At 43.6% G+C, this 27,951-nt stretch overlaps 1 protein-coding gene across 1 annotated transcript in view; it reads left to right on the forward strand.

Moving 5' to 3' along the window:
* The window catches only part of RYR3 (ryanodine receptor 3), a 451,654-nt gene that overhangs the window by 277,272 nt on the left and 146,431 nt on the right, over positions 1-27,951 (forward strand). Inside the window, exons 37-41 of the mRNA XM_043554522.1 lie at positions 1,601-1,703; positions 3,282-3,419; positions 22,565-22,838; positions 25,869-25,983; positions 27,649-27,778. Coding sequence (XP_043410457.1) covers positions 1,601-1,703; positions 3,282-3,419; positions 22,565-22,838; positions 25,869-25,983; positions 27,649-27,778 — 760 coding nt within the window. The remainder of the gene's footprint in view (positions 1-1,600; positions 1,704-3,281; positions 3,420-22,564; positions 22,839-25,868; positions 25,984-27,648; positions 27,779-27,951) is intronic.

The raw sequence follows: 27,951 nt of genomic DNA on the forward strand, positions 1-27,951 counted from the left end.
CACAATGAGTATCATACCTTGAAATATCATTTACTTCATCACTACTTCAAGATCACAGTGGATATGAGACTGCCACTAGATCTTTTTGTCCAATAGGTTAATAAACAAGTACATGTTACTATATCACAGATTTCTTTTTTATGGTTTTTGATGACTAAATTTCAATAATGGTTTCTGTATGTAATTTTCTATATTTTATGTTACGTATTCAAAATACTAATTTAAGCAGTAATCGGGTGGGTTTTAACAGACTGTCAGAGTGGTCCATGGCATTAAAACAGTTAAGACTCCCTGAGACAAAACTAAAGGAAAAGATGAGTGTTTAACTACCTGTTAAAACCTGCATGTCAAAAAAAAATTTTTTTTGTAGGTAAAGTTAAAAGCTCACTAAAACCTGGGAAATAGATTTAGAGAACATGTTACAAAGAGTTAATAGTCTAGGGATGTGCAAAATACTGATTAATTTTTTTAATGTTTATTCAGTTTTGAGGGACAGTGATAGAGTGTGAGCACGGGAGGGGCAGAGAGAGAGGGAGATACAGAATCTGAAGCAGGCTCCAGGATCTGAGCTGTCAGCACAGAGCCTGACGCTGGGCTCAAACTCACAAACCGTGAGATCATGATCTGAGCCAAAGTCAGCGGCTTACCGGACTAAGCCACCCAGGCGCCTCCTGATTAATTTTTAAAAAGAAAATTACCCAAAAGAAAAAGGGAGAAAGAACATGAATGGGAAATTTATAAAATACTGAAATGAAAATGGTTCTTATGTGTGGAAAAACAAAATTCAACCTCACCAATTAAATGCAAATTAAAGCAACAGGGATGTGACATTTTTTACCCATTAAATTGGAAAATATTTGAAAATGTGTTAACTCTCATTACTGTAATGGAGATGGCAAAGTAATACACACTCTTGAATAAATTTGGTTAAAATGCAAATTGTTGTAAGCCTTCTGGAGGGTGATTTGGCAATTCCTATCGAAAGCCATTAAAATGTGCAAACCTTTTGATCCAGTCATGTTGCGTCTAGGAGTTTATCCTTAAAAAAAAAAAAAAAGATCAGAGATGTGAACAAAAATTAGTTAAAAGGAAATTCCAACAAACTTTATTTATTTATTTATTTATAAGAACAAAAAAAATGGAAACAATTTAAATATTTAACAGGTCATTAATTTTACACCAATTGCTATTCATCTTATGATGAAATGCAGTGTACCTGTTAACAATCAATAAAAAAAGAAAATGCTGAAGATAAATTGTTAAGTGGGAAATCTGACCTCAGAAATGTTTATCTAGAGTATGCATGCTCTCAATCTATATACATAAAGCCTGGAAGTTATGAACTAAGTATCATTAAATATGGTTATCTTTGGGTAGTGGGATCACAGTAAGTTTTCTTTAGGTATTTCCAAATTGTGTGCAGTTAATAAATTACCATTATAATCAGAGAAAAGGTGAAAGCTACTTTTAAGTATGGTCATCTTCACAAAAAAGTTTGAGGTAGATAAAATTTGCAAAGAATGTTAGGTGTCTAAGGCAGGATCTGAGTTCTTTGGCCAACACCGAGAACCACTTACCCATTCTTCTTTGTCCCTCAAAGATCAACATGCTTCTTAACTTTCAACTGGGAGAGAATTGCCCCTGCCCAGAAGAGATCCGAGAGGAGCTATATGACTTCCATGAGGACCTTCTCATTCACTGTGGTGAGCTTCTGAGATGAAAGCTTTATCAAAGACAAGTCTGTTCCCGATTCCTTCATTAGAAGCTAGTGGGGGTTGGGAAGACAGTTTTGTATTTAAAAGTGCGGTTGACCCTTTTTAATATTATTTTTGCTTCCCTACCCTTATGTTCATCTGTTTTGTATCTTAAATTCCACATGTGAGTGAAGTCATATGTTTGTCTTCCTCTGACTAATTTTGCTTAGCATAATGCCGTCTAGTTCCATCCGCGTTGTTGCAAATGGCAAGATTTCATTCTTTTTGATTGTTGAGTAATAGGGGTTTGAGCTATGTGAGTCCATTTGTAATGCAGGATTTTGTTTCCATAAATAGAGTGCAGTACTCAAAGTGTATTTTCTCTTCCTTATGATTTTCTTAATAATATTTTCTTTCTCTGGTTTAATTTGTTATAAGAATACAGTATATGACACATATCACATTTAAAAATGCATGTTAGTTGACTGTTTATGTTATCAGTAAGGCTTCCCATCAGGAGTATGCTATTCATAGTTAAGTTGTAGAGGGTCAGAGTTATATGTGGATTTTCTACTGTGTGGGTGAATGGTGCCCCTAACCCCTGCATTGTTCGAGGGTTAACTGTACAATTCTAACTGCTCAAGGAATGATTCTGCCTGGACTACTGGGGTCAGAGAAGATACAGAAAATAATTCTGGCATATATGCCATATCCATATATGGTGGAAACTCCTTCTACCAAGAAGAAATTTTGTTGAAATAGAAGAGAGTGAACAGGGTCTCTGAAGAAGGAAAATAACTGTTAACTTGTGTAAACTTCACCCACTTTACTTAGATGGTTGGACTCTGCTCCCAGGTGAACCAAGATTCTGATCTCCTTTGCTTCTTATCTCTTGCAGTGATATAAATATGATAATGTATGCCCTTAACAATTGTAAACCACAGTCCCTACTTTAATACATAACTATTTTAAATAACAATTGTAAGCCTGCAGTCCCTCCTTTGATACGTAACTGCTGATTTTAAATTGTTCTCAGCATTTGTGCTGCTTGTACATGGATGGATTGACTAATATATGGAAAATAAGTGGTATTGGCATAGGAAATGACTCAATGTTAACTCTTTCTGGATGCTTTAGAGCCCTTTTAGGGTACAGGTTAGAATAAGTTAAATTTAGGGGCACCTGGGTAGCTCAGTCAATTAAAGCATCCAGCTAACTCTTGGTTTTGACTCAGGTCATAAACTCATGGTTCAAGGGATTAAGCCCTGCATCAGTCTCTGTGCTGACAGCACAGAGCCAGCTTGTTCCCTCTCTCTCTCTCTCTCAAAATAAATAAATAAACTTCAAAAAAAAAAAAAGAGTTGATTTTAGGGTTTGAAATTACTTGGTGTTTTTGTATGTAAGGAATTATCTTTTTAAAATACTTTCCAAAAAGACATCCTGTAGGTAAATAATTATGGGAGGCTGCCTATAGCATCTTGAGAAAGTTCCAGAAGGTTAGGAAGCAGAGATTTATGTTCTTTCAATCTTACAGTGGTTATTTTTATGTACTGTTCAAGATTTTCACTCTGTTCTGTGACTTGCTAGGTGTTCCCCTGGAGGAGGAAGAAGAGGAGGAGGAAGACACATCCTGGACTGGGAAACTCCGTGCCTTGGTGTATAAAATCAAAGGCCCTACCAAGCCTGCGAAGGAACAGCCAACAGAGGAGGAAGAGAGATGCCCTAGTAAGTGACCATGCCTTTCAGTCCTCCTGACACAGTGCTCTTCTTTGACATAATGAAGAGAATTGGCTTTCTGACAAATGCTGTGTAAGAGGTGGACTGTCTAAGCTTCAAAGGAGGCATCTGGGCATTCTTTTATAATTGGTGGTGGTTACTGTGTATTTGGAGCTATGCTTTTCTAATTTAAAGACCTTACTTTTAGAGCCTTTTGAAACCTGAGGGATCTGTTACTTTGGCTCTGCTCTTGTCTGTCTGGTTAAAAATGCCTATAAACAGATTTCTGTTCTTCTTTCTTTTAGGTTTCCATGGTCTCTGTCCTTCAATCATTGTTGTTTCAATCATTTGCAATGTTTCCTTAGAATTGCAAATTGCCCCAGTGAGGAAAAATAATAATATGAGGGGAGTAAAGGAAATAGGATGTGGGCTTTGGGGGTTGTTTTTGGGGTTTTGTCAATGATTTTCATAATGTAGCATCCTAGAGGACTTTGACCTTCCATTTTTCAACAATCCCAAACCTTGTCCAAATTCATTTCTCTAAGCCTTATAGTAGATGTGACTCCTACCGTTGTGACTCATGTTGAAACAAGATTATAATTTGTTCTGTAGGGAAGTGTACTGTCCATAAACCATTAACGTTTTAAGAAGAAGACTGTGTATTATATATAATCAATATGCTCTTCCATCCAAAATTCTGCAAATATTTCATTTGTCTAAAGAAGAAGGAACTTCTGAGGTTTAACATAATTGCCTTTTATCTTGTTCCTATTCCTATCCATTTTAAGTTTATTTATTTATTTTGAGGGGGACAGAGAGCACAGGGGAGGGGCAGAGAGAGAATTCCAAGCAGGCTCTGTGCTGTCAGTGTAGATCCCAATCCAGGGCTCAAACTCATGAACCATGAGATCATGACCTGAGCCAAAATCAAGAGTTGGATGCTTAACCGACTGAGCCACCCAGGCATCCCTATTCTTAACCATTTTAAAACATGCTTTCAAATCATAGACTAGAGCAATAGACTGTCAAGCTGTGATTGGTTTGTCTGAAAACTCTACTTTGGGGTTCATACATCTTATTGCCCTTTCTATTGACCTTTCATCTTTGTCAGAATATCTCTGAAGGGAAAGAATCCTCACCATTTTTTCAGCACAAGTGTTAAAACCTCTGGAAAAGAGTACAGGATACTTGGAAGCAGTCATACTGCCAACCCTTAATCAGTGCTCTCCATCACCATATTTCTATGGGTGGGACTTTGATAAGGGCATGCCAGCAGGATTCTAAAAGCACAAAAGTGAGTTTAGATTCCCTTTGTGGTTACTGCCAAAGCAGAACTAAAAATAGGCTGAGCTGACCCATATTACCTGCTGTGAGTCTATTTTGGAAGCGGATGCTTCTAATATAATGTGTCACCACTAGGGGTCCCACGAGGTGACCATTTCATATGAGGTAAGTGGAGTCAGTCAGATGAAATCACTTGACTGTGTGAAGTCTCCCTAACTCTAAGAATGGTGTCCAGGCTCCACAGATTGCTACCTCGGGACTTAGTCTGGAAGACCATATTCTGCCTGTTCTGATAGAATGTGCAAGCAAGGTCGCTCCAGTGTGAGAGTTCACGTCTTCTCCTCATGCTGCTTCCCTTCCAGAAGGAGAGTTGTGAGGGGCTCGCATATTGTGTCCTAAGTGTCCTATCCTGGATTTCGAGAAATAGATATGAAGGTGGTCAAGCGTATCTAGTTGTCACCATGTGGGTCCTCTTCCAAATGTTCCAGAGACATAAAGCCTCTCACACAGGCCGGACATATGAGGAGAAAATCTTGGGAATGGTTTAACTGCCACACCACTGAAATTGGAGACAGTGTTTCTGAATACATAGCCAGTTGTGATAAAAGGGTCAAAATACTTTCTGGTATTAGTAACTTTGTCCACGTTATTACGTTATTACATGACTGTTCTTACCCTTACATTTGATAAAATCCTGAAATTACAGAGAATAACATGGGATAGGGAATTGACAATTCCTCAAGTACTTCACATGTTATTAGTTTATTACTGGTGGTTTTTTTTCACTCTTCTATTGTGTAGTTGATGAAAATAGAGCTCTGAAGAATGAAGGGATACTTGTTCATTCATTTACTCTTGCCACCACTCCCTGGTTCCAGAAAACTTTCCAGGTGACTGAATGTCACTGGCACAAGGTAACTGAGCTGAGTAAAGCCATGGCTTGCTTCACGTTTTCTGGATCTGGTTCCGTGCTCTTTCCATTGTCCCGTGAAGCCTCCGACATAGCTATGGCATACCCAATGGCTTTTTAAAGCCATCATCTTTTTATCTGGCTTACTGCACCTGTGAGGTAACTCGTGCTTGTGACCCAACGGAAGTCAGAATTCTAACATGCCCAAGTTGACCAAGCCAAAGTTCTGCACTCGGAGGGTTCAGGATAGGTGGTACACTTCCTCCTCTATGAGCGGTTGGTGTTGGCCAACTGACCTGCAGGAAAACCTCACTTTCTCTAGAAAAGAGAAATCAACAGGGTCCTGAGCTTCATGAGAATCCTGCTAGCTGGCTCAGAGTTCCAAGGATCTGCTTAAACTAACTCTAAGCCATATTGTTGATGAAAGCTGTTACAATCTTTATTAAAAGATCATATGATAATAAAGAAGTAAAAAAGACCCAACAGTAGCAGCCTGCCATACTAAGTCACATTTCTCTGGCATATCCTAATCCAGCAAATTCCCGAGAAAATCTTTTGCCTGTTCTGAGCCAGGGCTTCTCACACATGACAGTTTAAGCAAGGTTTCTTGAATATAAATGTGTTGCCACTGAGTTACTCCTCCAGAAGAGACCAACCTGCAGTTTCCGCTAAATTCTGAAATTAACAAAATGAAGATCACCTGTCACTTTCCTGCTCCAAGTTGGTGGGTTCCCCTCTCTCTCATTCACTGAATGCCTTCCCGAAGCATGGAGGTTTTTCCATTATCTTCTCTCTACAAAGAAAGCTGCTACTTGTGTCCACTCTTGCCCCATTACCGAACAGCCTAAGAACCCAAACCGAAATTCTCTCCTGTCTAAATGCTCCAGCTTACTGAGTGCTGAGGAAGGGAAAATCCTACTGTTCACTACAAAAATAAGTCCTGGAGCCCAGCACAAATACGCAAAGTGAGATAATTCAGTGATAGATGCATCTGTGGCACTCAGGCAATATTTGTAAGCCTGTTCAGATTCTGTCCCACAAGCCTCTCCCCATGATGTACATGCACAGACACCTCCTCTGTGAAGTCTTTCTTTCAACCTCATCCTCCGTCCTTCTGCCCCAGCCATTCCACAGAATTTCTCACGGGGCCTGTATGACCTTCTGCTTTACGTGGAATGTCTCTGTCCCTGTTTGCTTTCTTCACTGGGTCTTTGTGCCACATTTAATTCATTGTCACAAATCTTTCCTTTCCGACCTCCAGTATATGTTAGTCATAGGCTCGTAAAGATGATGAAAATAAGGACCTTCTGAACAAAGGAGGAAATGGGTTTGGGCAGGAAACTCAATGTAATCATGAGTGTGGCTATGGTAGAATAAAAGTGCAGATAAAATACAGGAGGTGGCCAGAGGAGGAATTGGGAAAATGTCCATAAAGAACATAGATCAGTAGATAAGATAAGGGACAGACATTTTTTAAAAGAATTTTTAAATGTTTGTTTTTGAGAGAGAGAGAGAGAGACAAGAGTGTGGACCAAGAAAGGGCAGAGAGAATGTGGGAGACACAGACTCCGAAGCAGGCTCCAGGCGCTAGCTGTCAGCACAGAGCCCGACACGGGGCTCGAACCCCTGAACCGTGAGGTCATGACCTGAGCCGAAGTCTAGTGCTTAACTGACTGAGACACCCAGGTGCCCCAAGAAGGGACAGACATTGTTGATGAAAAGATCAGCTTCAGCGAGGGTCCCCACGAGAAAAGTTCAGGTCATAGTCCAGGAGCAGCAACCAGTTGAGGTTGGTTGAATTCTAAAAGGAAAAGAATGGGGTAGAGGGTAGTAGAGTGGTGTTAGGACAGAGTGGCTTGAAAATCCAATCACTCAACTACAGTTAGCCTTAGAGTGTGACCTATCACTTGTATCCAGTTGCAGGGAGGGAGGGGTTAACATTTACACGTACCCGCTGTGTCCTGAGCCTTGGCTGAAGCAGTTCTCTGTTACCTCATGTAATTTTCACAATAGGCAGTAGCTGAAGTAGATGATTTTATTCCTATTTTCTAATTGAAGAAACTGAAGAGTGAAGTTTCTTAATCTTCTTAAAACTGAAGTTCCTTAATTCTAAGCAACTTTATAGGGTCACACAGTAGTGGCATAAAAGTTCAAACCATTGTCACCTGAGTCTAGTTGCCATCCATATTATTTATATAATAATATCCTGCTCCCCCCCACCCCCCACCATGCAGTGGCTATGAAAGGTCTTTGAGGACTAAATTATTCATTTACTCAAAGTAGTGAGGTAGTTAGGAGCATAGGGCTCTAGACTTAGGCCACCTGGTCTTAAATTCTTGCTCTGCCACACAATCTCAATTAGACTGAGCATGTGATGGCCTCTCTGTGCCTCAGTTGTCTCATCTGTAAAACGGACATGGCACTAATACCTTACTTAGTTGACATGAAGATTAAATTAGTTAAAAATTCAAAGTATTTTTAAGTGTGACTGGCATAGAGTATGCACTTAATTTTAACTATATTTGGCATTAAAACGTTTGGGGATGCCTGGATGGCTGGTCAGTTAAGCATCTGACTCTTGATTTCATCTCGGGTCATGATCTCACAGTTGGTGAGATCAAGCCCCATGTCGGGCTCTGTGCTTACAATATAGAGCCTGCTTGGGATTCTCTCTTTCTCCCTCTCTGCCCCTCTCCTGCTTCTGTGCTCACTAGCACACGCTCCCTCTCTCTCTCAAAAATAAATTTAAAAAATGGTAATCACTTACCATTTCTCAGGCACTGTATCACACACTAGTTAATTCTGCTTTAACAGGATAGGAATCTAAAGGATTGCAGTGCAGGGTCACTGGAGGCATGGAGCCCATGAGATGTCATTGCAGTGCACTAGATGAGAAGCTCCAAGGACTTGAATTAAGGATGGTGTGGTGGGTAGGATAATGGCCCCAACAATGTCCCCGTCCTAATTCCTGGAACCTATGTATTAAATGGTAAAGGAAAATTTAGGGTGCAGACACAGTTAAGGCTGTTAATTAGCTGACCTTAAAATAAAGAAATCTCCTGGATTACTGGAGTAGACATAAAATAATCACAAGGCATTGTGGTAGACACTTCACGTTAGCTCACCTGATGTGAGCTATGGAGAGAGAAGCAAAATAATTTGGACAAGGTTTCTACACCAAGTTAGAACTGGCCCAGACTGGGATCATGTTCCATGCCCAGGGCCCACACTCTTTCAGAGCACCGTGTAGGGGTGCCTGGGACGGGGCCGTGGGGGTGGCAGGACAGGGGTGGGGAGCACAGACCTTGAGGACCTATGGTCTATAGCTCACCTCATCCTCGGTCTATTCTCCAGACTGAATACACACAGGAACTGAAATAAAAGTGATTCCATTGCTTTTCTAGAAGAGTCAAGACAGAGACCTCAGGGCCCCGAGCCCTTCGCTGTCCGGTTTCCGCCCCATCTTCGTGTCAGGGATTTCCTTCCCAAACACATGAGCAGCCGCAGCTGTTCTCTGTGCTCTTCTCCCCGGCGTCGTCATTGGTCATTTAATCTCCGGAATGTTTTTGAGAAAGTGATTATGAGGCTGGTTGACTGATTCCAAAAACAACAGGCTAATTATCTCCGTATGATGGATGAGACCCCAGGGGGCAGCAGAGATGGAGTGGCAGCAGCCAGCCGCACTGCTCAAGCCCAGTGCGCTGGTGGCTGGCAGGGCGGCCTCAGGGGCCGACGGCGTGTCCGGCTGGCTGGGGAAACGGTCCTGGGGGTGCAGCACTTTGCTTCCACGCTTGTCTCCACCCTCCCCGATGGGAGGCTCTGGCCAAGGCAGAAAACCGCTGAGGAGGGAAATTTAGAAATGGGTTTAGCAGAAATATACATCAGCCATGTGACCATCCACACACAGCCTTCCCTGAGAGCCACGTTCAAGGGCAGCCGGGCCAGCCTGACTGGGGGGATTGTGGGGTTCACACCAGTTGTGCATAGAGGCACGAGGCGCCATCTCCAGTGCTGCTCGTCCCGTGCAGCACGCCCAGCCATGGCCGCCTCGGCAGACCCCCTAGTTACAGGAGTCCTGCAACTAGTAGTTACAGGAGTCCTGTAACTAGTAGTTACAGGTTTGTTTCTTAAATTGAATTGCTTCTTTGCGTAAAGAAGGGATAGAGTGAGGATCAGGCTAACATGGCCCTCACTGTGGGGGAAACTCGGCCCCTGCCACATCTGTCTTCTCTTACACAGTGGTTGTAAGTAATAAATGACGGGGCGCCTGGGTGGCTCAGTTCGTTGAGTGTCTGGCTCTTGATTTCAGCTCGGGTCATGATCCCGGGGTGGTGGGATGGAGCCTGGTGTCAGGCTGGAGGTTCTCTGTCTCCCTCTGTCCCTCTCGCTCTCTGTCCTTCCCCTGCTCATGCATGCCAAATCAATCAATCAATCAATCAATCAAATGTCTACCTTAACCAAAAAGGAATAAATGATAACTCAGGTACAGCATTTAGCACAGGGTCTGATGCACAGGAAGCTCTTAGTGAACATTGGCTATAATTTCTGTGATAAGAACTAGAATTTTTAGGGGCGCCTGGGTGGCGCAGTCGGTTAAGCGTCCGACTTCAGCCAGGTCACGATCTCGCGGTCCATGAGTTCGAGCCCCGCGTCGGGCTCTGGGCTGATGGCTCAGAGCCTGGAGCCTGTTTCCGATTCTGTGTCTCCCTCTCTCTCTGCCCCTCCCCCGTTCATGCTCTGTCTCTCTCTGTCCCAAAAATAAATAAAAACGTTGAAAAAAAAAAAAAAAAGAACTAGAATTTTTAGCAGGCAGCTTGAACTTGTACCCTATTCCCCTGCCAATAGAGGAGACAGGTGTACACATCCAAAAATTAAATACAGAGCTCAGATGAAGGGAGGCTGGGTGCCCTCACGGGTTGTCCGGGGCCGGCCTTGGACCATCGCATGCCGTTCGCTGGGTCTCTGGCAGCGGTGTCCTGATGAGTAAATGGAGAAAGGAGCAGCTCCAAGAACAGTGCTCCAGACTGTCTTTACAGGCTTCTCCCTTTCCGGTTTCCAGAAAGCCTCGTCATCTTGTCCTCCACGATCCCGGTAATATTCTCGTTCCAGTGAAACTAAGCAAAAGTGGCACTGACTATACCTCCTGGGCCAGGGAGGCCCCGGGAAGGCACAGAGAAATTAGCGTGATGAATTTTCCAACTCTCCTCAGAGTCCGTGGGTTTAACTTTCTCCCTGACCTTCACCGCTAATAAATAGTAGGTGTTTGGCCACTTTGTGAAGCAGACCAGACTTTCAGCCCAGAGGGAAGCTCTGGGGCACAGAGCACAGAGGGCATGAGACCTTCATATTCAGTCTTACCCACTAAATCAAGAGGGTGTTACTGTGCTCTCGGACCCCTGACGGGGGAAAGGTCCTTTCTCTGTCAGCATTCAAGACAGCCGTCAAAAGAGCCATCAAGCTGCCACCACTCATCTCCCCCATGTGAGTGATTCGTGGTATACGGTGATGCCTCAGCCCTGGCCATTTGCTGTGGTCAGTGACCGCTGGATTTTAAGATTTTTTTTATTTCTTTGATCTCCAGCTTTACTATTCATAAAAGCAAGCTGGGTGACATCCTGATATGACAGGTGGGCACTAGAAAGTGGGGGTAAAATTCTTGGTGCTCATTGCTTTAACCCAGTGAACCCGGTAAAATTTGCCATTTTAATAAATTAGTACAACCCTTTCCAATAGTTCAACAGGTCAGGTAAACATAGAGTTCTAGAGTATTAAGCCACCTGTGACTTGGTAGAAATGCATAGGGACGCAGAGAGGTAAAGTGACTCGACCGAGGTAACACAGCCAGAGCCGGAACAAAGAAGCCAGCACTTTTGTCACCACATCAGCTGTCCATTCATTTCCTTCAGCATGAACTTTCTTTCGCTAACTTGATTTTATTGGTGAAGAGATCAAAGCTCTGGGAATGTGAATAATCTTCCTAGCTCAGCATCAGCTACAAAAAGACCCAAAGCTTTATGATTTTATTTATTTCTGAATCCACATCATTGTTTAAAAGAGCATCTAGGCAGTATAATATAAATTTAAAGCAGTAATAAGGATAGGTATTTTTCTGGATTTTGTGAAGCTATAGAAAGGAAGTAGCTCTCAGCCAGAAAAGTAGTTGAGTTTAGATTCCAGCAGCCGAGGTTTGGATCCCAGCTCTGTCATTTACGAAGTGTGATGTTGGGCCAGTTTCTAAACCTCCATATGTTTCCATTTCCTTGTCTGCAAAATGAGAATAATGATGCCCCTACCTCATGGGGGCAGGGAGATAAGGATTCCGTGAAATACTGCTCAGTGTAATGTTTCAGTACTTAGAGGTTGGTATGCCTCCCAGCTTCTGAAGCGGATATACAAAGTGTGAGTCCTAAGAACTTGGTCTCCACATTTATTATTTCAGATGTTTGCAGCAAAACAGAACAGAAAATCCAACTCCGGTAGAGTAGCCGGTAAAAGACTTCCTGGACTGGTGTACCTGGAAGGTAGATATGGAGCCAGCCAGCGGGTTGAGTGAAACCCGTGGCTTTGCGCCTTCTTCCCACAGCTGCTCCTGTTCTAGCTCTGCCCTCAGGCTGGCAGCAGGGTGGGGGGCTGCAACTCTCGGCCTCATATCCACGTGCCACAGTGTCCAAGGGAAAAGCAAGACCATTTCTCCTGCCCAGGTATTGGAAGCAAGGATTCTGAGATTACCTTTGATCGGAGAACTTGGTCACGGGCCAGCTTACGAACCATTGAGCATGACCTAGAAAATAAAATGTGCTGGATGATGGATGTCAGCAGAGCCTACCTGTGGAGTGGGATTGGGTCAGTGTTCATGGGCCATAAGAGGGAGAGGCAGATAGCTATGCAAAATCAAGTTCTGTTAAGAAGAAAGAAGGAGATGGGGCGCCTGGGTGGCTCAGTCAGTTAAGCATCCGACTTCGGCTCAAGTCATGATCTCACGATTCATGGGTTCCAGCCCCACATCGGGCTCTGTGCTGACAGCTGGGAGCCTAGAGCCTGCTTCAGATTCTGTGTCTCCCTCTCTCTCTCTGCCTGCCCCCTGCTCTCTCTCTCTCTGCCCCTCTCTCACGTGCTATCTCTCTTTAAAAAGAAACGTTAGGGGCGCCTGGGTGGCACAGTCGGTTGAGCGTCTGACTTCAGCCAGGTCACGATCTCGCGGTCCGTGGGTTCGAGCCCCGCGTCGGGCTCTGGGCTGATGGCTCGGAGCCTGGAGCCTGATTTCCGATTCTGTGTCTCCCTCTCTCTCTGCCCCTCCCCCGTTCATGCTCTATCTCTCTCTGTCCCAAAAATGAATAAACGTTGAAAACAAAAATTAAAAAAAAAAAAAAAAAAGAAACGTTAAAAAAAATTTTTTTAGGGGCGCCTGGGTGGCTCAGTCAGTTGAGCACCGGCTTCAGCTCAGGTCACGATCTCACGGTCCGTGAGTTCGAGCCCCGCATCGGGCTCTGTGCTGACAGCTCAGAGCCTGGAGCCTGTTTCGGATTCTGCGTCTCCCTCTCTCTCTGACCCTCCCCCATTCATGCTCTGTCTCTCTCTGTCTCAAAAATAAATAAACGTTAAAAAAAAAAATTAAAAAAAAAAAACAAAATTTTTTTAAAGGAAGTCGCAAATGGATTCTTGATATGTGGTTAGGAATATTCATGGCTGTCATCTTCCATTACTCAGTGGTTAGTGCTGGAATGCAGGCGGTTCTAGCTCTTGACGTCCAGAGGGAGAGTAGAGGCCACAAAGCTGTGTTACAGGAACTAAGGAACGTGACCTCTGCACTCTGTGTACATTATCTGATGGGCCATAGCGGTTGTGCAATTGGTGCTTTCTGCATTTAATGTTGTTCTGGTTTGACGCAAGCTCTGGGCAAGACCCAGGCAGACCTCAAGGTGTTGGTAGCCCTGTCACTCCGGTTCCCTCAGCAAAAACAGAACTGGATCTCTCTCAGGACCCAGCTTCTGTGAGCTCTTCTGTAGCAGCTTGGTCACTGAGCCTCTCCAGTCTGATCTGGAGAGCTTCAAGGAATCTCAACCAGGACTTTGTACCAGTGGGAGTATATTAGTTCTCTAATATATGGCAATGAATTACCGTGAACTTAATGGCTTCACACAATGCGAATTTATTATCACCCAGTTCTGGAGGTCACGAGTCTAAAATGGGTTAGTAGTATCGCATTCCTTCTGGATGCTCTAGGAGAAGATCCATTTCTTGAATTTGCCACATCGCAAAGGCTACCTGCATTGACTAGTGGCTCTTTCCAGCAATGGTACCAGTGCAATCTCTTCTGTCATCACAGCTCCTTCTAGGACTTTGACCCTCCTGCCTCCTTCTTAGAAGAACCCTTGTGATTATCCTGAGCCCACCTGAGTAATAATTCAGGATACTCTCCCCATCTCAAGGCCCTTAATTTAATCACAAACGCAAAGTGCCTTTTGCCATCTAAGGTAATATATTCACAGGTTCTGAGAATTAGGAGATGAACATTTTGGGGAGGTCATTCTTCAGCCCACCACAGGGGAAGAAAGCAGAGGTCAAAATACACGCATTCTTTATGCTTGGAAATGATCTACCACCTGTTAATGCCTCCAGAGCATTTACAGCATATCACAAGCTGACTTTTTAATCACCTAGAATTTAAAAATAAGTGCACATAATTTAGATGCACATAATTATTTTTCTTTTCCCATTGTAAGCAAGAGTATTATAAATTGCTTTCTAAGTTGAAACTAAGTACAGTGCAATTGTGTTTGCTCCCTCTTGTCAACATAATTGGAAGATGTTTTCTTCCAAACTGACCCAGATGGAAGAACACACTCACAGAAATGTAACACCAGCTTAGGTTTGGGATCTGTAAGCTTCAGGGATTTGCTTTGCCAGTGGCCAACATCTGCTCTTTGATAATAAGCGTGTATTTCAGGACACGATGGCCACTTGGACTGTGATCTAAATTTAGAGATGAAAAGGAAGGATTCTTTCCAGACCTCAGTAGCCTAAAAACTTAAACCTGTACCATGAGAATAGATGATCTTTTTCTCATTGGAATTGCAATTGTGAAGCCGGTAATTTGATCATTTAGAGAAGCGTTTCGCCAAATATAGTGGGTAACTCTGGGGAACCTTCTTCTAAGTGTCACAGAACGTAGGCTTGGGGTTTGAGGGTCAATAGTAGGTTACAGAATGACAAGTGGAGACCAGTAAACAACCTAACAATAAACCATAGCTGAGCCTCCGCACTGATGTACTAAGGCTAGCTCTAATTTAAGGGCACTTGTAATCCTTTTTTCTTGTAAGTAATGTCTGGCTAGTCCAGAAATCAAGTAGCAGAGTAGCTATTTTTCTTTGAAAGTGTCTTTCAGGCACCAAGTTTCCCCTAAACAATACAGTACCTTGGAAATATTTCATTTTTGAGTTAGCCTAAACAATTATTTAAAATGCAGTTTCTAGATCGTGTATCTGATATAATTGCCTAACTGTGACTATCCCTAATTACACTAATTACAAAAGTGGGGCAAGTTAGAATGTTAATAATTTCTTAAATGAAGCCATTTATAATTATCAAGGGAACTATATGTACATGACTAGCTTCATTAAGACATTCTGTTTGGTAGGATTCACATCTCATCACAAAACAAATGTTTGGTTACACTTTTGTTTTCTTTTTGAAAAGAACACTGTAGCTGTTTAAAAACCTCATGAGTGGGGCGCCTGGGTGGCGCAGTCGGTTAAGCGTCCGACTTCAGCCAGGTCACGATCTCACTGTCTGTGAGTTCGAGCCCCGCATCAGGCTCTGCCTGTTTCCGATTCTGTGTCTCCCTCTCTCTCTGCCCCTCCCCCGTTCATTCTCTCTCTCTCTCTCTCTCTCTCTCTCTCTCTCTCTCTCTGTCCCAAAAATAAATAAAAGTTGAAAAAAAAATTTTTTAAAAACCTCATGAGCTTGGGGCGTCTCCGTGGCTCAGTCGGTTGACAGTCTGACTCTTCGTTTTGGCTCAGATTATGACCCTGGAGTCATGGGATCATGCCCTATGTTAGGAGCCTGCTTAAGGTTCTCTTTCTCCTCTCTCTCTTCCTCCCTCCCTCTGCCCCTGTCTACCACTTGTTCTCTCTCATGTGCTTGTGCTCTCTCGCTCTCTCTCTCTCTCTCTCTCTCTCTCTCTCTCTCTCTCTGAAATAAGAACAAAAAACCTCCTAAGCTAAACCATCTAGTGCATTTGACAAGGCCTTTTTGAAACAGGTAAGTCAGTGAATGAAAAATCCTAGAGTGGTAGCAAAGACTGTGGAAGCAACTTTATTACATCTGGCGGGGGTTCTTTTTTTATTTTTTAAAGTAGGTTTCACACCCAGTGCAGAGTCCAACACAGGGCTTCAACTCACAACCCTGACATCAAGACCTGAGCTGAGATGAAGAGTCAGACATTTAGGGGCACCTGGGTGGCTCAGTCAGGTAAGTGTCTGACTTTGGCTCAGGTCATGATCTCATGGTTTGTGAGTTCGAGCCCCACATCGGGTTCTGGGCTGACAGCTGAGAGCCTGGAGCCTGCTTCGGATTCTGTGTCCCCCTCTCTGTCCCTCTCCTGTTCATGTTCTGTCTCTCTCTCTCTCTCAAAAATAAATGAACATTAAAAAAAAAAACAAAACGCTTAACTGACTGAGCCACCCAGGCACCCTTGTGGTAGGGGTTCTGAGTGGAGTTATGAGGCACATGTACTTGGGGGTGTGTGCACGTGTCAGGTGCCGTACATAATAGCAAACAGTAGAGTTAACTTCCCCACTTCACCCTTACCTTTCTCCTGGAGTCTTTCCTCCTCAGGAATCATGTCTCTTATGCATACTGAAATGTCTTTTTAGTTATTAAAGGCCAGCATTTCCAAAGATGAGCTTAGAAAAGCAGCAGAAATGAAATCAGTATTTAGTTGCAACTGCTGTTAATATATTTGTGGTTATGAAAGAGGTTTAAATATATCTCAAGCATTGACTCCCTTTGCTGTTTGAAGGTCCTACCAAATTTGTTGGCATTCCACCACTGATAGAAAAACATACAAGTATTTACTACAGGGACTACTTGTATGGATCAGCTCTTGAAAGACCGCATTCCAAAACAGCCATAGCAAAGGGTGGTGTCTTTGCCATCAGATCGCTTCATGCATCCGTGGGAGGGGCCCTCTTTATGTTAGAACTCTTTCTTCCCTGCTTCTTTAGTCGCTGTGTAATGTGACCTCTTCAAGAAGTGGGAAGAGCTTTAGATGAAGGACCCATTGGGGAAAAAAGGAAGAGAGGAAGATCTGATCATGTCTTTAATTTCTTTTGAGTTTTTATATTACTAGAGAAATTGTGGCTTTCTATGAATTGTCTAGTTTCCTAAATGTCTTGGACAATGCAGTTTTACCCATTATCTTGCTCGTTACTCCTCATTAAATGCCTCACACATGTATTTAGTTTCCCCAACTAAGAGGCTTGGGGTAATCCCTGGGTCTCAAAATAGTTTCATACAGACTACTTACCTCAGTGTTGGGCACTTAACAGAAAACACCACTCAATTAGTTAGCTCGTTAGGAGTTGATACAATTGGAGTTAACTCCACTGCTAAGATGAGGACAGCAAGAACTTGCAAATGAGCCATGTCCTGAGGCCCAGGTACACAGTGACTCCAGAGCAAAGCTTTTTTTTCTTTCTTTCTTTTTTTTTTTTTTTTTTTGAGAGAGAGAGAGAGAGAGAGAGAGAGAGAGAGAGAGAGAGAGAGACAGTGAGTGAGCAGGGGAAGAGTAGAGAGAGGTGGGGAGAAAGGATCTGAAGCAGACTCCATGCTGACAGCAGTTTTAAATTGTAACTCAGTAGCATTGGTAGATATATTCCACATAAACTAAAGTTTTTTGAGGGATTTGATAATTTTTAAAGAGTATAAAAGGGGTCTTGAGACCAGAACGTTGGAAAAGCATTGATTTGTACAGAAGGGTCTATGTTGAGGTGATGGCCATGATCAGAAAGCAAAGCTTTCTGTCCAGTTACGATGGAGCCCTGTTTCATTAGGCTGTGTGATTGTAATCAAATATCTCTGGTCTGAACTGGGAAAGCGACAGCTTAGGAAGCCATCCATATTTCTGGATGGGAGGTAGATGAAATGTGGGAATAAGGTGAGTGAGACACCTCATACTGAGAAATAAATGAGGGTTAAGGAACCATTTGAATCTTGGCAGTTAGGAAGGATTCTGGCCATTGTTCCTCCATCACCGAGGGGCTCCCTGCCAGCCTGAAGGGCTCTAGCTGCTTCCCTCTTTATATCAATTTGGGTTCAAGATCCGTCATCTCCAGAGCAAGGAGCGGGGTGGGTGGCTTTCACATCGAGGCCACAGGGCCTTGGTTGGCCTGCTTGTAGCCAGGACAGTTGGACACAGAGAGAAATGGGCTGTAGGATAGGGAGGCATTTAATTCTTAGCCCCACATTAGCTGACCCTTCAGCAATGACATTACTCTCACTAATACTGGAAATCCAGGCTGTTACCTACAGAAAGCTTTGCTCTACAGGCGCCTGGGTGGCTCAGTGGGTTAAGCAGCTGACTTCAGCTCAGGTCATGATGTCACTGTTTGTGAGTTCGAGCCCCACATTGGTCTATGCACTGATAGCGTGGAGCCTACTTGGGATTCTCTCTCTTTGCCCCTCCCCTATGCATGCGTGCGTGCTCTCTCTCTCAAAACAAACGTTTTTAAACAACCCATTACATGTTATGTAAATAATATATTTCTGTGAGAAATGATTTAATTTTTCAAAACAAGAATAAGGAGAAGAGTGACATTGTTTTGCATTTTTGTAAATCTCTAATGAAGATTAATAGTAGAAGATGAGCTGGGTTCTTATACCTGGTTAAAAAATAGGGAGAAAACTGGCCTCAAAGAGATATATAGCTAGAAAGGGGGAGAGTATTTTAATAACCTTCTCAGATAATTGCGCATAGTCTTCTTCGATACTACCTCAAAACTCAACAAGTAGGTTCTCAAAAGTTCACTGCCATGTAGAACCTGCAACCTCATTAAGGAAATGTTTGTACTTGGTTATATGAAAACTCATTGGTGTGTCTTTGATCTTGAAGGGATCTTTTACCCATGAATGTTTTCGTAACATCATGGTTTGGTCATCGGGAAATTATTGCCTCACCAAGTTACGCAGAACTTCCAAATGTTGACATACTTCATTATAAAATATTTTAGAAATCACATTTGTTAACATCAACGATGTAATGAGAAGGCCTTTAAGTACTGGGAAGCTGTCACACTCACTGCGCAGATAAACGTTTTCTAAAATTCTGGTTTTTACTTGAAAGCTCAGATTATATTACTGGCAAAAGATACCATCCGTTGTTTTCCTTGCAGTGATGAGCTTACTTCCTTCATTTGTAAAGACATGTCTGTCATTCACCCAAGTCTGATTAACCAGCCCAGTTTGTCTGCCGTTCTTTTCATTAAAAATAGCATTCCACGAAATGAGCAGCCAGTTTAGCTCATAACTCAAGCCACCACACAAGTGCTTCTCCTCACGAAATCCTCTGACTTTTCATTTGGGGATGTGCTGTGCACGTACTTCCTTTTTTGTCCCACAGGAGGTTGGAAAGATGTACATTGCAATTGTTATTAATGAAATATAAATTTTTTATATTTCCTATAGGACACTCTAAAGGTTGATGTTTGGTGCTATTGCCTAGATTCCTGCTAAGGCACCACCCCTTTTTACCCACCATGCTTCTCCACCATCAGGGCAGCTGTCAACACAGTGAAGAAGGCAAAAAACATCTTAGAGTTATGATGAAAATCCATCTGGCCTTGCAAACCACCTAAAGGGCCTTGGGATCCCTAAGGGTCTGTGGCCCACAATTTTACAAAGGCTGATATCGATAGCAGAATAGTTAACCTTTATTAAGCTCACGTATGTGCCAGACATGGTTATACGCATTAGTTATTTTAATCTTCAGCTGTATATGGAGAGCCTACCACATGCTAGAAAGTGTATTATTTTTAACCTCTGGACCCCGGTACATTTATGCTACTCTGCAGCTAGTTCATGGGAGCTAATTAAAATCTGAGGAATTTTCAATAGCATCACTGCTGGGGGTGCCAACTCCATTTTCTCAGGCCCGGAAGTGTTCAGAGGACTAGAAAGTCCTCAATTCAGCCAAGTTTGCTTGGTGGCTGCTGGGTCTCTAGCATATGTCAGTCCACCAAAGATGCTATGCTTCCAGGGCTCTTGTGGGGATATTTCCTCCCCCGCCACCTCTCCCAAGTTTTCTTTCTTCTTGTAGTTACTCTTTCTCTCCCTTCCTGGACCTCAGTCTCACAATTGGAAACCCCGTCCTACAAGAATGGCCTTCAATGTCATGCCTTCCACTAAATGACATCTGTCCATCCAAAACATGACCATGAGTCTTGCTTTTTCTTTCAGGGTCTTGGGGCCACGTTTTGTTTTGTTATTTGTTGTTGTTTTTTGTTGGCTCTTTTTGTTTTGTTTTGCTTTGTTTTTGTATTTTAACCGAGCTTCCGCTTGGTCACACACACATAATGGCTTATCCCGTTCTCTCATACCTACTGGAAGGCTGACCTGGACAGAGAACCCGTGGGGTGCTTCCTGCTCTACTCTTTGAAATAAAGGGCTGTCTCCTTTCTCATTTGCCCTCTAGAGAGGTGTTTGGCTCTGAATGTTTCATTCTCTATAAATGTTGATTTGGATTATTAAATCAGTGTGTGGCTAAGCACTCACCAGAATCCTGAGTGAATCTGAAAGCCAGGTCAAGGGAAAGCTAATACTTACTTGGTTTCCTTATGACTCTGTAACCCTCCCTGTTGAAAAGAAGATGGTCCTTGAGCTGATTAACATTTCTGGTTGCTGCTTTTCGTGTGTGGCAGGGACTGTGATTATTATCCCAGCAGAGAATTTGGTTATTAGTGGAGAGAAAACCATGAGGCTTAAGGAGGAATTAGACTTACAGGACTGGAAAAACTTGAAGTGTCTATGGTTTTGTCATGCTTTGATTTTTACTGTGACTATTAACTAGAAGAAACAGGACCTCTTACATTTGGCCAGCAAGAAAACAAGTTCCTGACACGAGCCCATCCTGGCCCATAAATAACTTATTTTTCCCCAGAGGATAGAGATATTACCTAACCTAACAGGTATTAGTCAGCAGTCCCTGCCTAGTGAGATCTCTTAGGAACATCTTTTAACTTTGCTTCTCTCTGCTCTGGGTATCCTTTTTTAAGTTTTTCAGCCTGTCTCTCGTCTGAACCTGAAACACCCACAGGGTTGATAGACCCAGCAGTAAGTTAAATTCATCCTTTACATCTCGATCTCTTGTGAAGCTTTGGTAACCAAGTTCTATTTTTATATCCTTATGATGAGCCAAGACTGTATGTAGAGCAGACATCTGCCATATATAATGACATGGAGGTAAGAACCTTGACTCTTAGAGGTGGTGCAGGCTACCAAAGGCAGCCCTCTGAGCTTGTTCCCAATGCCTCCACTGATGGACCGAGTAACCTTTATGGTCCCCTGAGCTCTGCCTTTATCACCAGGTCCAAATGAAGGATCTTGATGCCATCTATACCTTTCTGGAATGTGATAGGCAGAGCCAGACTTGGAGGCGATTGTTATTTCAGAGCAGCATGTCTCACTCCTTTCATGGCATTTTCTGGAAGTGTGTATGTGTGTGAGACACAGGGAGGGGACAGCAGTGCCCTCCTAGCCATTCTGGCAGGCCCTCTTTCATCCTGTCCTCCACCTATGATCTGCCTCTCCCTTCTTACCTTTTTTTAAGTTTATTTATTTTGAGAAAGAGGGAGGGAGAAGAGAGAATCCCAAACAGGATCCGTGATGTCATCACAGAGCCTGATGCGGGGCTCAAACTCACGAACCTTTAGATTGTGACCTGTGCTGAAATGACGAGTCAGACGCTTAACTGACGGAGCCACCCTGGTACCCCTACATGTCCCTGCTGACTATGCTCCCTCACAGTGCCAGCCAGCACTTTTCAGGAGCCACTCACTTCAACCTCTGAAGGTCCCACAGTTGGTTCGAGTCCCACTTCAGTGACTTCTCCTTTACCTGTGAAGCCAGTGGTTTTTCTTTGTAACCAGTGTGAGCTTCTAAACTCAACGCCATACTGGCCTTTCTCCTGATGCTTCTGAAAGTAGTCACGATGCCTTGTTAGCTGACCCCCTGCCAAAGATCCAGAGCAACACAGTCACAACAAGGAGGTGATAGTCATATATCCAAGTGCAGTCTTCAGACGTAACAGAACGCTCTTCATCTGTTTCTTTGCATCTCCTAACGTAGCTCTATGTGTATGTCAGCCAAAATATCTTCTCAAGGTCTAGAATCAACGGCATGGTTTATTCAGTTTGTGGTATGTGGTATATTTAAAGTGCTTGGGGAATAGTATCCATGGTAGAGAAAATCCAATGCTTAATATCACTTGACTCTAAAGATGCAGTGACCAGTGTCATCTTCTCGTGCCTTTGCCCCCCACTCCCGCAGCTCTGTCCCATGGCACTTGCACATTGTAGTATTTCTTACATTGCATTATAAAATAAAGGTAAAAGTTGTTCTTCATAAAACCAAAATGAAAATGTAAAGAACTGATTGGTGAGCACTCTAAAAACAAGGACAGTGTCTTACTGAGTCTTTTATTTCCAATATCGATTCAAACTTCATTTAATTAAAATATTTAGCACCCTGAATTCAAAATGGAGATACCTTTTCTTGTAGTATGGCTCACATATATGTTTTTTGATTATATATTTCATTTCTCTGCATGCCGTGTTCCACCCTTAGAAAAAGAATGTTTTAACCTTGACCCCTGATGTTGTCTTAGTGTTGAATGGAGTGGCTGAGCTACCCAGCTCTCCTGGAGCCATGACAGTCACAGTACCGGTCTTCTGTGTTGTCCCTCTAGCGACCTTGAAGGAGCTCATCTCACAGACCATGATCCGCTGGGCTCAGGAGGACCAGATCCAGGATGCAGAGTTGGTCCGGATGATGTTCAACCTCCTCCGGAGGCAGTACGACAGCATTGGGGAGCTGCTGCAGGCGCTGCGGAAGACCTACACCATCAGTCAGGCCTCCGTGAGCGACACCATCAACCTGCTGGCCGCCCTGGGCCAGATCCGCTGCCTCCTCAGTGTCAGGATGGGCAAGGAAGAGGAGCTGCTCATGATCAATGGGCTGGGGTAGGTCGTTCATAGTTCAGTGTGAGTCTTTCCAAAGAACTTCAAGAGGAAAAGCTGGTTTACCTTGCTCTGCAGGTGTTCTGGAATCAAATCGCATAAAACCCCAGCCATCCCAATCTCACTTCTTGTGGAAAACCATTCTCCGTGTCTCCGTCCCCTTTGGTAACCTGAGAGATCTGACTGTGTGCCCCAGGTGAAGGGACATTGTCAGAAGCAGTGGGGAGGAGTCTTAGAGAAAGGCAGTTACTTCATTTGTGTCTGAAGAAAATCGCTCCAGGGTGGCAATGAAAAAAATTCAGCGGAAGGGAGAGCGTTCAAATCAACAAGAGAGAAAGGTTTTGAGCAGCTGGGCTTTTGACTGGAATTCTTCTGAGACTTCCCTCTGAGGTATTGCGGGTGGATCCCTCCCTTTGCTTGGGACTGACCCAGGGAGTCAGTTTTGTCAGTTGTACGAGACACCTTTCACCCTAACAGTAGCTCGTGGCTCTTAGAAGCTATGCTATCTAAAAGATAGCATTTTAGACATCAAAAAGATCTCCTTTAATTTAATTCAATGGCGTAGTTCCATTTTGGGGATGAGAAAACCAAAGCCCAAAAAAGTTACCTGACCAGCCCACGATGTTATTTGATTAAAATCAAGAACTCATTAGGGCACCTGGGTGGCTCAGTCGGTTGAGTGTCTGACATCGGCCCAGGTCATGATTGCACTGTTGGTGAGTTCGAGCCCTAGGTCCAGCTCTGTGCTGACAGCTCAGAGCCTGGAGCCTGCTTCAGATGCTGGGTCTCCCTCTCTCTCTGCCCCTCCCCCCTTCAAAAATAAACATTAAAAAAAGTTCAGGGGGCGCCTGGGTGGCTCAGTCAGTTAAGTGTCCGACTTCAGCTCAGGTCGTGATCTCGCGGTCCGTGAGTTCGAGCCCCTGTGCTGACAGCTCTGTGCTGACAGCTCAGAACCTGGAGCCTGCTTCTGATTCTGTGTCTCCCTCTCTCTCTGACCCTCCCCACATTCATGCTCTGTCTCTCTCTGTCTCAAAAATAAATAAATGTTAAAAAAAATTAAAAATCTTTTTGAAATCAAGAACCTGATATTCCATTCCACCACCCTGGAGCCAGCAAACTAAAGGAGCATCACTGGGGCCCAGAAGAGAGACTTTGAAGATCCCCGGGTTGGGGCATGGGTGGGATGCACGCATTCTTCAAATGCCTTTCCAAGGCTGAATCATGTAATAGAAACGAAGAGAATTTTATGGCAAAAGAAAACCATAGAATTAGCTTCTCCCCTGACTCTCGCAGTAGACATAGCAGCAAGTAAAACCTAGTGGTGTCTCCTCTCGACAGCTGCAACACTCAAGGGAAAGGGTACAGGCAGAGGGAAACCACCCCGTATGGGATTACACAGCCACATCACAGGCTGCCTCTGTATTTTGATTTGCCTGCAGCATTATTATGTGAATTTATAGTGACCGATTTAAACATAAATTTTTTTATATTTCATTGTTCATTTCATTTTTTTTTAAAGACTGCGGTCCAGAAATGTCATGGGTACCTAATGTATAATTGCCTTTAAGAGAGGGGTACAGCCCTATCATTAAGAAAACTGAAGTCCAGTATCCCTTGGGTAAATTCCTAGCAGTGCTGTTGCTGGGTCATAGGGTAGATCTATTTTTATTTTGGGGGGGAAACTCCACACTGTTTTTCAGAGTGGCTGCACCAATTTGCATTCCCACCAACAGTGCAAGAGGGTTCCCATTTCTCCACATCCTCTCCAGCATCTATAGTCTCCTGATTTGTTCATTTTAGCCACTCTTACTGGCATGAGGTGATAGCTCAGTGTGGTTTTGATTTGTATTTTCCTGATGAGGACTGATGTTGAGCATCTTTTCATGTGCCTGTTGGCCATCTGGATGTCTTCTTTAGGAAGCGTCTATTCATGTTTTCTGCCCATTTCTTCACTGGATTATTTGTTTTTCGGGTGTGGAGTTTGGTGAGCTCTTTATAGATTTTGGATACTAGCCCTTTGTCCAATATGTCATTTGCAAATATCTTTTCTCATTCCATTGGTTGCATTTTAGTTTTGTTAGTTGTTTCCTTTGCAGTGCAGAAGCTTGTTATCTTCATGAGGTCCCAATAGTTCATTTTTGCTTTTAATTCCCTTGTGTTTGGGGATGGGCATAGGGGCACTTGTACCCCAATGTTTATAGCAGCACTTTCAGCAATACCCAAATTATGGAAAGAGCCTAAATGTCCATCAACTGATGAATGGATAAAGAAATTGTGGTTTATAGACACAATGGAGTACTACATGGCAATGAGAAAGAATGAAATATGACCTTTTGTAGCAACATGGATGGAACTGGAGAGTGTTATGCTAAGTGAAATAAGCCATACAGAGAAAGACAGATACCATATGTTTTCACTCTTATGTGGATCCTGAGAAACTTACCAGAACACCATAGGGGAGGGGAAGGAAAAAAAAAAAGGTTAGAGAGGGAGGTAGCCAAACCCTAAGAGACTCTTAAAAACTGAGAACAAACTGAGGGTTGATGGGGGGTGGAAGGGAGAGGAGGGTGGGTGATGGGTATTGAGGAGGGCATCTGTTGGGATGAGCATTGGATGGAAACCAATTTGACAATAAATTTCATATTTAAAAAAAACCTGAAGTCCATAGAGACATAGATATAAGGACGAGAGGGGGGGAAAAAAGACACTGAGCACATGGAGGAAGAGAAATCCAGTGATTCAGGCTCTCTGAAGCTATGACAAGCAAAAAGACAAAAGGACAACTGTGAATGTCATTAGAAGAAAATGTTTCAAAATAAAGTACTTAATGGAAGTAAAAGAGTACAATATACTCCTATCAGCTAAAAAAAAAAATGCATTCTACTTCTATTCCACCTGGCTGGTACCTTCTTACTACCTTTCAGCTTGCGTCACTCCACCCCCAGTGTGTTTGTGCATGTGTGTTTTCTCATGCCTGCATTTTCATACCACTGATAGAAGCAAGTACTGAAGACTGTCCAATCTTTACCCTAGAGACATTATGAACAACAAGGTGTTCTACCAGCATCCCAACCTCATGCGAGTCCTTGGCATGCACGAGACAGTGATGGAGGTGATGGTGAACGTGTTGGGGACAGAGAAGTCTCAGGTAATGCTACCAGGAAAACTTAGGCCAGAACTTGACTTGGGCAGGTGCATGTGGTGACTTGTTCACAGACAAATAGCTGGTGTCCATTGTCTCAGTTCCTCTTCCCAGGGAGAGGGAGGGATGTGTATAAAGCCAGGAAACAGCCAAGGGAGGGGACAGAGCTGCTGAATGGAATCCAGCCAGTGTAGGCGCTCTGGCTCCTGAAGCTTAGAGCTTTCCCCACTCATTCTACGAGGCTGTTCACCTGCTAAGTTAACTTCCCATACATACTCTGCAGCCCTGCTCCTTCCAACATGGAGTTCCTCTGGGTTCCACTTAGAAACCTGCTATGTTTTGTGCTGTGTCAGGAGAATGCTGTTCTAAAGGAGAACAAGATCTTAATAACGATCCTGGCAGTGTTCCCTCAGGGGTGCGTGTGTTTCCTCTCTGTGCCAAGCTCCTGAGGATGTCGGCTCTCCTTCCCAGCCCCCCATAACAAGCCTTCTGTCAGGGGGGGGCTCCCTGGACATTTATTCTAGCTTATGTGGGTTCCTCAGAGTTAGATAGGGTCCTAAGGCAGTAGATGGGGGATGTTTTCAAATGTTGGAAATTCCAGAGGGCCAGGGTCCTAGGAATGAATGATTCCCAAAGCAGTTCCACCAGTATGGACAGTTGGGGGTATGAAGGAAGAACAAAAGCCAAGCTCACATTCCTTCTCACTCACTTCCTTCTGGTCCCTTGGAAAAGCAGACTCTCCAGAAGAGCCCTGAGAAAATGCCTGCATGCCTCAGCAAGCAGGTAGCATATAGGTTTTGGGCCCTTACTTGTAAAAGCACCCCACCCCCCATTATTCTAAAAGGGGAAATGAAGGGCTTTCTAGGATCCAGAGCTAGGTTAAACATAGACATCATTTATTGAGCATTATTGGATCAAAACTAAGATGTGGCCAGGCTCTAGAGATGCTAATTACTTTGTTAAGGAGAGAAGCCAAGTACGATCAGCAGTAACATAAGATGGCATCTCAGTGCTAAATTGTATGAATCCGGTTACAACTGCTATGGGAGCCCGTAGGAGAGCAGTAGTCAAGGACAGAAGTAACTAGGGAAGAAAAAAGCAATTGGGGAGGGCTCACATTCGGAGAGGGCAATGCTTATCAGGCTCCCACAGCTCTGGGGGGACCAGCCTTTACCCAGAGGACCCAGGTTTGATTTAATGCTGGGCATTATTTGTCAGGATCGCTCATCTCCCTTTCTGGACCTTCTCATCATGATCGCTCCTCTCCCTTTCTGGACCTGCTCATCACAGTTCTGTCTGCTCCCTTCCCGGATGGAAACAATAGTGTGATGTAGGGTCGTGCAATTTCATGTGACATCGGAGTGTGTCTGGGATTCTTGTTTGACCTCTTTTTCCTTTGAAAGGAAGATACTTCAGGAACTATAATTAGCTCTCAATATTTTTGGAAGCCTCTTCTCAGGTGTGTCCCCTCTCTGTCCCTCCTGTGAATAAGTCCTCGAAAAAACTAGAAGCAAGGACGAAATGCATTTTGCAAACCGTTCATAGCTTATACACCCGTATTGACAGGTGGGGGTCAGTGGATGGCCTACCCTAAGACTCTTTGAAGTCAGACTTCTCAGAAAGGACTCATGATAGATTCTTTTCCTTGACATTTCCTTTTTCTCCCTACAGATTGCCTTTCCAAAAATGGTTGCTAGCTGTTGCCGCTTCCTCTGCTACTTCTGTCGAATTAGCCGGCAAAATCAGAAGGCCATGTTTGAGCATCTAAGTTACCTGTTGGAGAACAGCAGTGTTGGCCTAGGTATGTCATGTTATCACTTCCACATTTGGGCTTGGAGGTTACCCTCCTCCTGGCCACTTAGGAGGTAAAGCGAAAGAAGTGACATACCTGCTAAGGTATTTTTAAATAGAAGAAGGAAGCTGCCTGATCTAAAAATAAATGAAATAAGGATACCATGTCTCTGCTGTCCAACC

The sequence above is a fragment of the Prionailurus bengalensis genome, chromosome B3 (assembly GCF_016509475.1).
Source record: "Prionailurus bengalensis isolate Pbe53 chromosome B3, Fcat_Pben_1.1_paternal_pri, whole genome shotgun sequence".
In the NCBI taxonomy this organism is placed as follows: domain Eukaryota; kingdom Metazoa; phylum Chordata; class Mammalia; order Carnivora; family Felidae; genus Prionailurus; species Prionailurus bengalensis.